Source organism: Pezoporus occidentalis, unplaced genomic scaffold, assembly GCF_034315485.1.
Source record: "Pezoporus occidentalis ecotype Australia unplaced genomic scaffold, CSIRO_AGI_Poc_V1 ctg201, whole genome shotgun sequence".
Classification (NCBI taxonomy): Eukaryota; Metazoa; Chordata; class Aves; order Psittaciformes; family Psittacidae; genus Pezoporus; species Pezoporus occidentalis.
In genome coordinates this window covers 612,217-627,579 of record NW_026913868.1, presented here as the reverse complement: position 1 = coordinate 627,579, position 15,363 = coordinate 612,217, and the positions used below count along the sequence as shown (strand labels likewise).

The 15,363-nt window shown below is 44.4% G+C and overlaps 2 protein-coding genes across 5 annotated transcripts in view; one reads left to right on the top strand and one right to left on the bottom strand.

Annotated features, from left to right (window-relative positions):
- FBXO16 (F-box protein 16) overlaps positions 1-12,392 on the bottom strand; it is a 36,951-nt gene extending 24,559 nt beyond the window's left edge. Inside the window, exons 1-3 of the mRNA XM_062618609.1 lie at positions 12,306-12,392; positions 6,970-7,098; positions 638-673 (exon numbers count right to left, since the gene is read on the bottom strand). Coding sequence (XP_062474593.1) covers positions 638-673; positions 6,970-7,098 — 165 coding nt within the window. The 5' untranslated portion in view covers positions 12,306-12,392. The remainder of the gene's footprint in view (positions 1-637; positions 674-6,969; positions 7,099-12,305) is intronic.
- Positions 12,393-12,474: 82 nt separating this feature from the next.
- The window catches only part of FZD3 (frizzled class receptor 3), a 63,143-nt gene continuing 60,254 nt past the window's right edge, over positions 12,475-15,363 (top strand). For 2 of the 4 annotated variants that reach the window (XM_062618578.1, XM_062618575.1), the window contains exon 1: positions 12,475-12,495. The gene's annotated coding sequence lies outside the window, so the exon portion shown is untranslated. Of the gene's footprint in view, positions 12,496-12,544; positions 12,659-15,363 lie in introns of those variants that run through there. The other 2 variants (XM_062618576.1, XM_062618577.1) reach the window with 2 other exon arrangements.

Below are 15,363 nucleotides of genomic sequence, written 5' to 3'. Positions count from 1 at the left end.
CACAAGGAGCTTGTGATGACCAGACTAGACAGGCTTGAGTATTATGTTTCAGACATAGACACCCGGCCAGAGACACCCCAGCCTGACTGCCTAACTTGCAATCATGTGTGGTTAGGGCAGACAAATCCCATCTCATGTCTTTCTGTGCCTCATTTTTTCATCTACAAAACAGGGTGACAGCACTTTCCTGTCTTATGTTTGAGCTGTGAAGATAATGACAACAAAAAAATGTGAGGTGCTCAGTGGTTACAGTATGAGGAGCCATATGTGTGCATTTGGTAGATAACATGCCACTAGTTACGGGTTTCAAAGACCTGCTAGCAGGCAATGGCAATACCTAAACATCCAGTATCTTCTTTGAAGACTTCACAGACCTTTTTCCAGGGTTTCTTATCCCATTTCAGGTGGGATATGATTTCCCATGTTTAGAGCTTACAGAATGTGGGCACTGAGGAAATTTACACCTTTATCTTCCTCAAAAGTAGAGCAGTTACAGCTCACTTTCACATAAAGAAATGAACCCGTTTTTCAAAATAGAAAGGTTTTACATTTCCATTATAGCAATCTCTTCCTCAGTTCAGAAATATTTAAGTATAATATATATATTTAAACATAACATTTAAAGAGAAAAGTTTACCCATTTTCCAAGCAAGGCTCTTCTTTCTTCAAATATCTATAAAACACACACACAAATAAAATTGAATATTTAAAAGGGATTCAATGTATCCTAAGAAAAATACATCTTGAAAACCAATCTACAAAATATAAACTGAATCACTGAATGGAAGAGTTTGGAAGAAACTTCCATATTCAGAGCAGCCCTGTGGAGAAGGACTTGGGGGTGTTGGTCAATAAGAAACTTAACATGAGCCGGCAGTGTGAGCTCGCAGCCCAGAAAGCCAACCATATCCTGGGCTGCATCAAAAGGAGTGTGACCAGCAGGTTGAAGGAGGTGATCCTGCCCCTATACTCTGCTCTTGTGAGACCTCCCTGGAGTACTGTGTGCAGTTCTGGTGTCCTTAACATAAAAAGGACATGGAACTGTTGGAACAAGTCCAGAGAAGGGCCACAAGGATGATCAGGGGACTGGAGCACCTCCCGTATGAAGATAGGCTGAGAAAGTTGGGGCTGTTCAGCCTGGAGAAGAAAAGACTGCGTGGAGACCTCATAGCAGCCTTCCAGTATCTGAAGGGGGCCTAATAGGGATGCTGGGGATGGACTATTCATTAGGGACTGTAGTGATAGGACAAGGGATAACAGGTTAAAACTTAAACAGGGGAAGTTTAGATTGGATATAAGGAGGAAATTCTTTCCTGTTAGGGTGGTGAGGCACTGGAATGGGTTGCCCAGGGAGGTTGTGAATGCTCCATCCCTGGCGGTATTCAAGGCCAGGCTGGATGAAGCCTTGGGTGAGATGGTTTAGTGTGAGGTGTCCCTGCCCATGGCAGGGGGGCTGGAACAAATGATCTTAAGGTCCTTTCCAGCCCTAACTATTCTATGATTCTAAACCTGTGGAGATCCTTTAGTCCAGACTCACTGCTAAGGTGTTTGGACTAAAGCAGGTTGCTCAAGGCCATGTCCAGATGGGTTTTGAATATCTTCTTTGATGGAGACCCCACAGCTTGTGTGGCACCCTGTTACAGTGTATGATCACCCTCACAGTAAGATTTATTTATATATATATATATATATATATTTCACTTAAATGCAACTTTCTGTATTTTAATTTGTGGCTGTCACCTCTTGTCTGTTCACTGAATGTCACCAAGAAGAGTCTGGCCCTGTCTTCTTTATGCCTCCCATCAGATATCTATATACATTGATAAGGTCCTCAATAAACCTCACTTCTCCAGGCTGACCAGCCTCAGATCTCTCAACCTTAATTTTTACAGCCTAACATTGGTTTTGTTCCATTAAGTCCACATCTTCTACTGAGGATCCCAGATCTGTCCTCACCAGTGCTGAGTAGAGGGGAAGGATCACTTCCCTTGACCTGCCACCTACACTCTTCCTAATGTAGCCCAGCAAAATGGTGGCCTTCTTTGCTGGCTTGTGGTCAACTTGGTGTTCGCTGCAGACAGTCAGACCATTTCTCTAGCCTGTCAAGGTTCTTCTTAATCACCAGAACAATCTGCTCGGAGACACGGTAGAGTCTCCTTTTCTGGCATTTTCAATACACAACTGGATAGGAGGCTAGAGAATCTCATCTAGGCTCCTTTTCCCATGAAATGTTGGACCAGATGATCTTTTCAGGTCCCTTCCAACCTTGGCTGTTTGATGATTCTATGTACTGAGACAAACATCTAGCCTATCAATTACTCTTCCCAATTCTGTATCATCTACAATTACTTGCTGAGGGTGCACTCTTCCCTGTCATCCAAGTAGTTAATGAAGATTTTAAATGATCCTGGCCCCAGTGTAACCCCTCACGTACTCAACTAGTAACTGGCCTCCAGCTGGACTTGGGTTGCTGATCACAATCCTTTGAGGCCAGTAAGTCAGCTTTCAGTCCACCTCACTCTCCATTTGCACTTCATCAGTTCATCTATGAGGATGTTATGGTAGACAATACTGAAAGCCTCACTAAAGTCTGAAAATCAACCCTTTTTCCTGGAGCTCTCTTCTCTCTAGGACCACATTCTGTGTGATTCTTCCACATAGATCCTTAAAGAGGTCAAAGTCTGCTATCCTGAAGTGTGGGTTTGTGATCCTGAAAATAGTCTTGCTTTTTCCTCTAGGTATTCTGAACTCCATCATCTCCTGGTCACTGCTGCCAAAATTGTCCCTGACCTTCACATCTCAAACCAGTTCTTCGTTCTCTGTAAGTATGAGGTCCAGCAGAGCACCTTCCCTTGTTGGTTCCTTGATGACCTGTCTCAGGAAGTTATCTCAGTGCACTCCTGAAACCTTCTGGATCGCATGCGCCCACTGTGTTGTCCCTTCTGCAACTACCAGGATGGTTAAAGTTCCCCACGAGCACCAAGGCCTGTGAAGATGAGGCTTCATACAGAAAGGTCTCATCTACTTCTTCCTAACCTTCAACTCTACAGACTGGATCCTGTGGAAGGTTCCTTTCACTGCAGAAAACTCTCTAAAGTTCAAGGCTTCTGTGTGCAGGACTGTGAAGAACAGCTCTGCAGAGTGGCTGCAATGTGCTACTTCTCAGCTTCCTGCTTTGCAGCTGCTGCCCACATGATGTACCAACATAGCGCCCTACTCTCATGGGCATACAGTGATGTGTGATGTCTCATGTGCTTGCTGAGATCAGAAGCTTGGCTTCCTACCTCTTTATTTTAGAATTTTCAGTTCTCCTGAGTTGGAGACACTGAGTGCCTGAAATCTTCTAGAAAGGATACAACACACACAGCCCTAGTGATGGCTTCAATCTTAACGCAGCAAGACCCTTAGGAGTAACATAGTAAGCCCAATCATTGTTCCCTGGTCATTTTACAGTGATAAGTAACATGGAGGATGATCAGTAGCAAAACACAGTGGAGGACTTATGATGTTGACCTTTATCCATAGGGAGCTAGACCTGCAAGCACTAGCACATGGCTTCCCACTGCCACAAAACTGCCTTCTGTACTCAGGATTGTGACCTGGGAAGTGAAGAAATGTTGTACATGATTTTTCCAGAAGACAGATCAAAGAGCTTGTAACTGCACATAAAATCAGCTATTAACCACAACTAGGAAAATATGTGTGATCATTATAAACTCCAAACATGTTATTGATATGACAGCCAGCAAAGAAGGTTCCTGCAGAGAAAGATATTATCAGTGTGGATGTCTGGTGCAACAGTTGACAGTATTAGCTCTGTCTCTCTCAGCAGGAGTGTCTCTTGAGAGGGGTGGAAAATGACATTTCTTTTATTTGTATGTTTTGCTTTATTTGCATGTGGGACACTTGGCAGTGTAAAAAAAACAAACTTAACAAGCAGAACTTGGAAAAGGATTTGCCCAAGAGAGTGATGAATAGTCAAAGATCTAAGTTTGGTGTGGGATAATTCAAGAGAAGCAGGAAGCTATTTATATAACTGAAAGCAATGTTAATGGTCTTTGATCAAAGAAAGACATATTTGCTTTCAGCATTCTTGGAGATACATCTGAGCCAGCCCAGTCAGAAAGTTCTGCCTACTCCAGGCACTTGGAAGCAATAATTAGCAACACAATGGCCCAAAATTGGTGTAATCATCCTCTGCCTTGATCAAGCCCATGTTTACTGTCCTCTCCTCCAAGGCCTTGGAGTTATACCTACAGTGTACAGCTGGCTGGCCTTGGACACAACCTGAAGCCTAGGTTGCTCCTAAGATCTGCCATCTCATCTCCATGTCTTCAGGTGGTTTTAAATAAGCTCAAATTCAAGGCTGCCTGGCAAATCCTTCCACCCCTTGCTGCAAATGCTACTGGTGGTTCTTCTACCCCACACCTGAATGACTGCCCAGCAGAAGGCAAATCATCTGACTTCCAGCCCTTCCTTAATGGCAGCACAGCACTGCACTCAGCAGGGCTGATGATGGAGTCTGTCTGGTTTTGTTGCAGGTGAGCAGGCTGCCCCATCGTTCGTCATTCTTGACTGTAGCACAACTTTGGTATATCTAATACTCCACCCTCTGTTTTTCTAACTATGAATGCTACATAATTTCAGTTTTCCTAATTCTGATTTCTTGCTTTTCGTCTTTCCCTGATGGTGATCCTGACTTAAAAACAACCACGACTGCCTGTGTCCCAGTAGTAACACCCTGGATAGTCTTTTGTGTTCTGGGTAACAGCTTTAAACCGAAAGAAGGGAGATTTAGATTAGGTATTATGAGAAGATTCTTCCCTGTGAGGGTGGCGAGGCCCTGGCACAGGCTGCCCAGAGAAGCTGTGGCTGCCCCATCCCTGGCAGTGTTCAAGGCCAGGTTGGACAGGGCTTTGAGCAACCCGGTCTAGAGGAAGGTGTCCCTGTCCGTGGCAGGGGGTTGGAACCAGATTATCTTTAAGGTCCCTTCCAACCCAAACCATTCTAATTCTAACAGCTGTTGTAAGGGCAGAAAACCAGAGATGGAGGCAGCAGCTGAATGAATTCTCACCACTCCTGCCCGTCATTACCTCTTCTACTAACAAGTACATTTCTCAGCCATCTCTTTTCTCTATGCTTTCATCTTCTCACTGGTTTTCACATACCTCCCATCTATAAATTATTTTCTCTTTGTGTTTTCCCTTAACTCAAGAATGCAGAAATAAACAGAGATATGGTTCTATGAAAATGGCACCTTCTCACTCACTAGCTCCTTATATCTATATATCAATTGGATTATCTCCTCATTTCAGCTGTCAGCACTGACTTTGTTGGAAGTACTTTTTTTTTCTGCTAACAGTGCAGAGCAGGACACTGATATATAAAAAAGAAGTTTCAGGGAGGTCAATGCTTTATAACCTGGATCAGAAACAAGCGAACATTTGTTATCATGAATTTAATCACTGAGCTTATGGTATGTTCTTTCCTACCTGGCACATCATTTAGCATTTGAGTATACAACAATTCAATAGGAACTTCTGAAAGTTTTGCTGCAGCCCAATGCAACATCAGACTGCTTAAGGAGCAGAGGATTAAGAAGATGGTAAGGGGTGGTTTCACCCCTATATTTATTTCTAATTAGATCATACTTTATTTCTAGTTAGATTAATACTAGCTAGATCTAACATGCAATGTTAGATCATACAGTGATGTGCATCTGTAAATATATGTTTTAAAGGGTGTAGGAGACAGACATTAACATGATTCAAAGGCTGCAGAATATGCCAGATTGAAAAGAAAACAAAGAGCTCAATCTGTTTAGTTTATCAAAAAAAGTTCAAGTGTTGGCTTGAAGCAGGGTAAAAGTCCTTCCACAAGGGAAAAATACTGGTTACAGGAGGATTTAATAAGCTATCAGGGGAAGATTTAAATAGTGGATGCTCATGCTACAGGTATTCAGACAGGACCAAGGTTTCATCTTTTCATGGTAGAGGGGATTAATCATGAGAAAATTATTAGGGAAGTGATGAAATTTTTATTTTATAAGATTCTTAACCCCAAAGGAAGTCTGGATACCTTCGTGGAAGATATATTTTAGCCAAATTCTAGTTCCTGAACTCAAGACTGAGAGAACTGTGTGAAACAAGAGGGCCCAAGAAATCGAGGAAGCCAGGCTACCGGATGTAACGGCCCTCTCTGGATTAAATGCTATGAATCATCAAAAGACATTTAAACTGAATTCCAGGGGAGTAATATGCTCCTGGTGATACATGAACATATATAGTATAAAGAGTGGGAGGTTAGGAAACGCATCTTGTTATTTATAAATTGAGTGCATCACTTCAGTTTCCAAAATATCAAGTGAGGCTCATCGCTGCAAGGCTTAGCAGAGAAGCCAGGGCATGGGTACGGAGGCCTCTCCTACGAGCTGAGATGGCACACACTGGCCACTCAGAAACTTACTCTGACACTCAGTTTGCTCTGGTCTTAAACTAAAGCGTTGTGGTGCAGAAAAAGAATGATTTGGTAACTTTCACTAAGAAACGAATACAAATTTTTTGTTTGAAAACAACTGATTTGGCAAAATAACAATACTTGGACTAAATACTTGGATACTTTAAACAATGTACATTAGAACTTCCAGTTTTTATGTAATAATATTTTTATATATATGTATATATAATAAAGACTGTATGTGTGTTTGATATATTCATACGTCTAATAGTAAAGTTCTTATTACAGTACTCATGACCTACACAGGCAGAGCATAAGTTAATTTTTTCTAGGACTTGAGAATTTGTGAAGTGAACTTGAGAATTTGTCTTGGGATTTGAGCACATTCCAAACAAGATCCTGAGCTCTGTGTGACTTTGCCATGAGGGGTTGGACTAGATGATCTTCAGAAGTCCCTTCCAACCTCAGCAATTCTGGGATTCTATGAATTTCACTCATTTGCACAGAACTTGCCTTGTCATTCATAAGTTGAGAATTCAGTGGAGTCCATGTGCTCATCTTGGTCTGTAGCTTGGGGCCCTCCATGTTTCTAGGAAGTGCAAACGCCATAGACAAAGGAGACCGTGGGTCCACTGATGTCATCTGAACAGAACAAAGACCAAAATTATATCTGTGCTATTCCATTACAGTATGTTAGTGAAAAGCAAATTATTTGTAGAAGGAATCCAATGACTTCATAGCACAGCAATGATACAAGTAGAATTATTTGAAGGACAGTTAGGGTGGGGCCTTTTATTTCATGTACCCACAGTAACCGTGGCAGTAAAGGCCAGATTTCCCCATGGAACCTCTGTGTGCTAATGTCATATAATTAATTATGAAGCAGGTCTTCCCCGTCACAACTGTTATCGAATAAGCCTTTGATTTTTGCTGCATGAGTGATCACAACAGGCTATTTGCAGCAAGCTAGAAAGTACATGAAATTTCTCTTTCCAGTTGTTGGCACGAAAAATTGAAGGTAACTTGTGCATCTACTTAAATGACACTACCTACATTTTTCCTGATTTTGATGGCATATAATGCCAGCTCTCAAAGGGCCGATTTGTTTCTGTAACACTTAACATAAAGAATGAAATCCTGAATGGTTGAGAATGCACTAAAATCTCTCAGGGTCCTGTGTTCAGCAGATTGGTTTTGAAGCATTGAACTGACTGCTGCTCTTTTAAACAAAAATGTCTATGTGGAGTAAATCAGACAACTAAATTTTCCCTTGCCTTTTGTAACACCAAGTAAGTGGACTTTGTTCAGACATAGTAATTTCTTCATAAAGTCTTTTCCAAACATAGGAAAAGCTTTTTTTTTTTCCTTCATCTTCTATCCTGCAGCAATTCATTATGCAATTCAGCAGATTATGTCATTGCTCACCTCAGGTATCCCATTTCCAGACTGGAGGCTCAAAATGCAGCAGCCTGACAACCAAGTCATTTCTTTACCACATTAAAAACTATCTCAGTTCCCTGCATGTAATTATTAGGCATTCTTTATGTAAACACTTCAGATCACTTTAAAGCTTCATGGTGGCAAGGCGAATAATGGGACTTTTGGAAAAAAAAGTAAAGGCAAATCCACTAAGTAACTCCAATATTGTGTTGCCCCAAGTACCTCAAAACCCACCAAGCAAAACTACATTTCTAGCTCTGAGGCTCACAAGACACATCTTCATGAAAGCCCAGTCCCCCATTCCTTACCCAGAAAAAATTCCTGTCTGTATCAATGGAAGATTAATTTTCAGACCCCACTGCAGGATCTGTTTGGGGACAACACCTTTTTTTATTAGATTTTTCTGTCTTTCTTTCCTAAGTTATTATGGAATCAAAGAAATATACAGAAAAAAAATGAAAAATCTGTTCAATCTTTCTCTCTGCCCCTGGTGCTGGAGTGTAGTCCATGGTTAGGAAATCAGTTCATTACAAGAGTCTGAGATCTTTCTCTCTTCTTTTTTTTTTTTTTTATTTTTTAATAGAGATCCTTAAATAATTTTACTGTCTGCACTCTACAATTTTAACTTCCCACAGAAGCCACTGAAAGCTAAAAAACTTACTAAGATTTTAAGGCCTTACATTGTGTAGTTGGCCAATGTTAGAGGCTTCTTGTGCAACTGAGTAGGTGGTTTTGGGATATGCATTAAGATGGGATCACTTATTTGGTTTTGTTGTTTTTGTGAAGGGCCCCTGCCCTTTTCAATGCACAGAAATACGATATTACAAGCTAGAGAAACAGCTCCACTGCCAAAAAAACAGGTTCAGGCAACCGTGTCCTGTTTTTCAGGGACAACCTTCTACATTAGTCACAAAACCATCATTTGTCACTGCAGCACACTCCCAATGCTGAATTCATGTTCCAGTTTCCCTATGCAGACGTGCTTTCTTGGTGTTGGAGCAGCTGCATTCCCAAAGCACCTCCGTGAATTCCAAAGAGACAGTCATGTCCCTGGACCTTCTTATGTGCCTTCTGTGCCAAAAATGTGGCTCAGAACACACCTGGCAGAAGTCATATTCGCAGCTGTACATGCCATAGGACTGCCCGAATTCCACTTGATGTTCAAGCATGATGTGTAAACAGCACTTCAAAGGCAGGTACCATCAGGCAAAAAAGTGAGCATAGCCAAACATTTTAACTTCATACATGATGAGCCAGCCACGCATCCCTCCCTCGCTACCCCTTTGCCGACACAGTTACACAAGCAGTGTCCTCTCTGCTCCTCATCTCCCCAGCTACACTCAAAATCGTGACGAAGGGAGGGAGGCAACCCCAAGTCCAACCTCAGAGGCATGTGTTTACAGGACGAATTCTTTGGTGAAATTAGGACCAGGCTGGATGGGGCTTGGAGCAACTTGGTCTAGTGAAAGGTGTCCCTGCCCATGGCAGAGGAGTTGGGACTAGATGAGCCTTAAGATTCTTTCCAACCCCAACCATTCTGTGATTCTAAGCTGAAAACACTCAACCAGCAAGAAATGTGAAATGAGGTTTACAAGAAATAGAACTTTAAATATATATAAGGAAAATGTTGGTTCACTAACCAAAGACGAAAAGCTATTGGCAGATGATGCTAAGAAAAATATCTATTATCCTTTCTGTAGGGAAAATAAAAAGGCGATGTAGAAACAGATGATAGGCATAGTAAATACCAGTGCAAGAGAGATTTTGGTGAAAAGACCTAGTTTTGTGAGTATATACAATGTTTTCAAGCTGGTTCTGTTTGAGTAGGTCAAAGACCACCAGTCGCTTCAAAGCAGTTATCTTAAACGATTTGCAGAGAGCACGTGAGCCCAGCAGAGTTTAACTGTTAAAAAAGAGCAAAACTGCCTGGGCTACTACAGCCAGAGAGTATCTAGGATTGTTCACAGTTTGAAGGAAAGGGTATACTAATTGAGGATCCAAGAGATTTGTGCTTTTTTGAGATGTATGAAGAAGACGTAACTTCACAGGGCAGGAAACATGAACAGCATTGTCTAACAGTGAGATGAGGTGTCCCTGCCCATGGCAGGGGGGGTGGAACTTGATGATCTTAAGGTCCTTTCCAACCCTAACTATTCTATGATTCTATGATTTCAAGATCGAAATCCTGCTGAAGCCAATGGAAATACTTTCACTGATTTTAGTACAAGTTGGGTCAAGCCCTTGGTTTAAAAAAATGTGATTGCATTTAAGAAATATTAACAATACACAATGATAATATCATATTAACTAAAGGCATTGGAATAATTTCCTTTAGCTGGGTTAATCTCTGCTTAGCCCTCTGGAATGGCATTCCAGAGACTGGTGCAAACCATACTCAAAATAAGTCCTTCAGAAGCAAACCTGCTTTATTAATGTTTTTGACCACATCTCTATGGCAGTAAGCCTTTGTGGTTCAAAAGAGCCTGGTGCACTCAGAGGTTTAAGGATATATTTTGCAGAGAAAGAGCCTAATCACATTAATCCATGTGACAACCATGGCACAGTCAAGGAGTTCAGTTGTGAATAAACAGAATTTAAATTAATCTCAAGATCAGACAGGAACGTAGTTTTCGTTGTAAATTATTATATCAGCAATAAATAGTGTGATGATTGATGATATGGAAGAAATGCTTTAAACAGCAGTAACAGAAAAGCAAACTGAAGTGGAGGCCAAACTATAGGGCATTCAAAATGGAAAAAAAGTGTGGAAAAGATAATGTGAAAGAGATCCTCATCTGTAGAGGGACATCTGTGAAAATGGTACTGGGAGAAGGGCATGAGGGAAAGTGCATATTTGCAGTGATTTACAACAAAGAGGCCAATACTGTACTTCTCATTTCCCTCTACCTAGCCCGTAAGTGACAAGCTGCAAAGCACTAGTATCACCCAGCCTTCCACATTTGTCACTGCATAGTAACACCCTGTCCTCCATTAACATGTCCTCTCTGGCTGCATGACATTGTCAGTATTCCACACTACCCCATCAATCTTCTCATGGTTGTCCCCAGTCCCATGAAAGGCTCTGTGACCTTGACACAGATGTTTGTCCAGCTGGCTTGGAGGATCTCAGTGTCGCACACTGCAGTGTTTATACCTTCTTCAGTGAGTGCATCAGAGCCCTCCTTCCTCACAACATGAGCCATGCTTGGTGCATGCTGGGGATTTCCATCTTCATAGAATCACAGAATTACAGGACGGTTTGAGTTGACCCAAAGACAATTTAAGACAATCATCCAGTTCCAACCCCCTGCCACAGGCAGGGACACCTTCCGCTAGACCAGGTTGCCCCAAGCCCCATCCAGCCTGGCCTTGAACACTGCCAGGGATGGGGCAGCCACAGCTTCTCTGGGCAACCTGTGCCAGGGCCTCATCACCCTCACAGGGAGCAACTTCTGCCTGAGATCTCATCTAAATCTCCCTTCTGTCAGGTTAAAGCCATTCCCCCTTGTCCTGTCCCTACGGGCCCTTGTCAAAAGCCCCTCTCCAGATTTCTTGCCAGCCCCTTTAGCCACTGGAAGCTGCTCTAAGGTCTCCTGGAGCCTTCTCTTCTCCAGGCTGAACAAGCCCAGCTCTCTCAGCCTGTCTCCATAGCAGGGGTGCTCCAGCCCTTGGAGCATCTTCATGGCCTCCTCTGGACTCCTTCCAACAGCTCCACATCCTTTGTATGCTGGGGGCCCCAGAGCTGGACACCAGGTTGCAGGGGGGTCTCGCCAGAGAGGGAGCATCCCCTCCCTCGACCTGCTGGTCACACTGCTGGTGATGCAGCCCAGGACACGGTTGGTTTCTGGGCTCAAGCGCACACTGCTGGGTCATGGGGAGCTTCTTAGCAGCCAACAGCCCCAAGTCCTTCTCCTCAGGTCTGCTCTCAATCCAGTCTCCCCCAGCCCGTATTTGTGCTTGCCCCGAGCACAGGTGCAAGACCTTGCACTTGGGTCTGGTTGAACTTCATGTACCTTATATTGCTGTAGAAGTATGAGGGACTGTCATGTTCAGTTTCTCATTAACCAACACTCCCAGGTCCTTCTCCTCAGGACTGCTCTCAATCCAGTCTCTTAGTCATCCCATCAGACTCCCTCCCTGCATCCTATGGAATCTGATATCCCCTCCACATACCCTATGGAGTTTGTCCTGTCTCTGTTCCTCTGTATCTCTCTGTATTTGTGGGCTCCCCATGCCACTCAGCGTTTGTCCCTCCTAATGTCATTCAGCACCTGTCCCCTTGGGCCCCACTTCAGTCACAGCCCCTCCCCACACACCCCGTGTGCTCCACTGTCTCCCAGGGGATCCTTCCACCACGGTGTCCCCTCAGCCCCTGGTCCCCATCGCGGCCGGGCCGGACCCCCCCTCACCTGCGTCCTCCCGCCCACGGACGGTGCGGCCTACTCGTCCCGCCAGGCCGCTTCCCGTCGCTATAGAAACCGCTCCCCCACACACCCCGGGAGCGCGCTAGCCAATCAGATCCCACTAGCGGCGGAGCAGTCGAAGCTGAGGTTCTGTTCTACCTAGCAACCAGCTCTGGCCGTTCGGATTGGCTCGTTTGTGCGGACAGGGAGAGGGGCGTGGCGTGGCGGCGCGGGGGGGCGTGGCGGAGGCGAGGGGCGTGGCGGACGCTGCGGCGGGGTCGGGCGCGGGGAGGCGCGGTCGCTGCCGCCGCCACCTGAGGCGGAGGAGAGGAGCTGGAGCGGCGGGACCTTGCGCTGAGGTAACGGCGGGGATCTGGGCCCCTGGCGGCGCGGAGCGGGGTGTGATGTGAGGTTGGGCAGGGGGTTTCCGTCGGGGGTGTCGTTCTTTCACCCCTGCAGCGGCCGCCTCGCTCGCCACAGGCAGAGACACCCGTTCCCGGAGACGGCGCTGTGGGGGGGCGGCCATGAAGCGCCCTCAGGGCAGGGGAGCGAGCGGAGTGGAGGGTTAAGTCCCCCCCACTCGGCTGCGGCGGGCCGAGTCGAAAGGTGGTCTTCCTGTGCTCCGCCGCGCGACATGGAGATGCTGGATCCATTCCCTCTCCCTCGGCAGATGCTCGTCCGGGGCATTCCCGCTCCCCTGTCCCTACCAGCCGCTGAGAGCCAGCAGAAGGGGATGCTCGTCCCGTGCATTTTCCTTCCCTTTTCCTTAGGGACTCAAGGGGAGGGGGTGCGGATCTTCCTTCCCCCCGCAGTGCACCGGGGCCCCGAGGAGCAGAGGTGCTGTTCCCCCTCCTCGCTCCCGCACCTCTTCTGCGGAGCGGTGAGGACCCAAGGGGTTGCTAGATCCACGCTGCCCTCCTTTCATGTTGCAGTGCGGTAGCCGCAGGAAAGGGATGCTAGTCCTATGCATACCTCCCTCGTCCTTTCCGCTTTGCAGTGTAGGGAGAGTCCGGGGGGATGCTGTCTCTATCCACACGCTCTCTTCCTTTTGCAATGCAAGGGGGGACCCAAGAAAGGGGTGCTTATGTAGCCTTATGTACATATATACCCTTCCTTTTCCTTTGCAGTGTGGCAGGAATCCAAAACGATGATAGTCCCATCTGTGCCCTTGTTCCTTTTGCCTCTAAAATAGTGATGATTCAAGGGGGAAGGGGATGCTAGTTGAGTCTGTACCCTACCTCCTCTCCCGAACTAAGCTATCTCCTCTCCAGTTCCTTTAGCTTGCCATGCAATAGGAACTCAAGTGGAGAGAGATGCTAGACCTGTACCTCCATGTACATGAAGAATCTGATCATGAAAGGGCTGCCTTTCTGTCCTCCTTGCAGTAGACCTGGGACACTCATGGTGTCACTGTGAGGAGGGAGAGGGGAAGAGGAGATGTTGTGTGCCTCATCATTCTGCCCTATCAGTACGGTGAGGAGTGGGAGAGTGAAGCATGTGTCCTGTTTCCTCACTGTCTCTTAACTGAAATTGAAGATGGGAGGGATTATCATGTGGTTCTCCTTTAATACATAACAAGTGCAACAGGGGAGTTCAGCATTGGAGTTTCTTTCCCACTGACTGATTAAAATGGAGTTGGGATAATAATGTGTTCTCCTTTTGTGCCTTCATGTGGGTGAGAATGGGCTGGGGAAGCACTGATGGTGCTTGGATGCAATGAATTAGCTCCTTTCTTTTCTCCATGACCAGAACTGGGTGGGGAATGACTAAGGTGGCATTCTCCTCTTGTCTCCTCACTTGTACTGGAGGAGTCTGGTTCGTTGTTTTATCACCCCGTTTCTCTGGGACAGATAACTGTGAATTAATCCACCTACATACTTTATTTCTGAATGATGACTTTTTTCTCATTCTCCCTTAGTAATTTGAAATTTATTTGGAAAAAAAAAATCACTTGTGGGAGTCAACCCTTTCATTTCATGATTTTCACTCTTGATAATAGTTGTTTATGCATGTCTTAATTTATCCTTTACATCAGGAATTGTATAGGCTTCCTATGATTATAACTAATGTATAAATTCATAACAACACTAACAAACTAGTTGTTTCCTACCCCTTTTGCCTGCAGTATTTTTGCAGTGCCTTGGGGTAGATCAGTGGGAATCCACTCCTCCTCTTTTATCCCCAGTGTCATTGAAGGTGTTGTGTTTTGTTTCTATGTACATATAAAAATAACCACAAAATTTCATATGTAGAGACTTAACAAAGAGTATACAGAACTAGATCTGTGGTAAGAAACTATCTTGACACTAAAGATTGCTTATTACACCATTCATCTGTCTACACAAATTAATAGGTTATCATTTGCAAAACCTTTGTCTTCTTTCGCAATGATACAGTTGTCTTTTCACTTAATTTTACCTAGAATTTATGTGGGTTTTTTTTCTTCTATGAAAGGGCACTAGATGACTAGGCTATACAATTTGATGTTCTTTTCTGTCTCTAGTAAATATATTCTTCATTTACTTTCTGATACTATGTTGTAGTGAGATCTTGAGCATAAAATGAAAAGACTTGAAAAGACATGACTTTTTATTTTCTGCTTTTTGCATAGTTAAAACTTTTTGTGGCTTACTGACTCTGGGTTTTTGCATGTTTTTTCTCAGTTTGAGGTTGTGGGAAGTCAGAGGATGGGTGATTTGTTTGGAATCTCTGCTTTGCATGTCATGAATGTGATGATTTGTGTGAAGTGTTCTTGGAGTTTTTCCCAAGACTCTAGATCCTAACCTGGATTTGCCCAATGTTTGGGCTTCAGAATTTAACATAGTAATTGGTGTGAGTGCAGTTCATCTGCCACTGCTTCTGAACTTCTTGGGTGCCATTCCTGCAGTGGTCAGTAGAACTACAGGGAGCATGTGAGGAAATCGATGGCTAATCTGCACTGCAAGTTGATTTCACTGAAGTTGTTGAATGAAGTCTTTTGGAGCTGGCAGCCAAAGTTTTGGGCAAAAAGAAAAAAAAAACAAACTTGAAACCAGTGTTCTGAAGATGACAACAAACTGAAAAG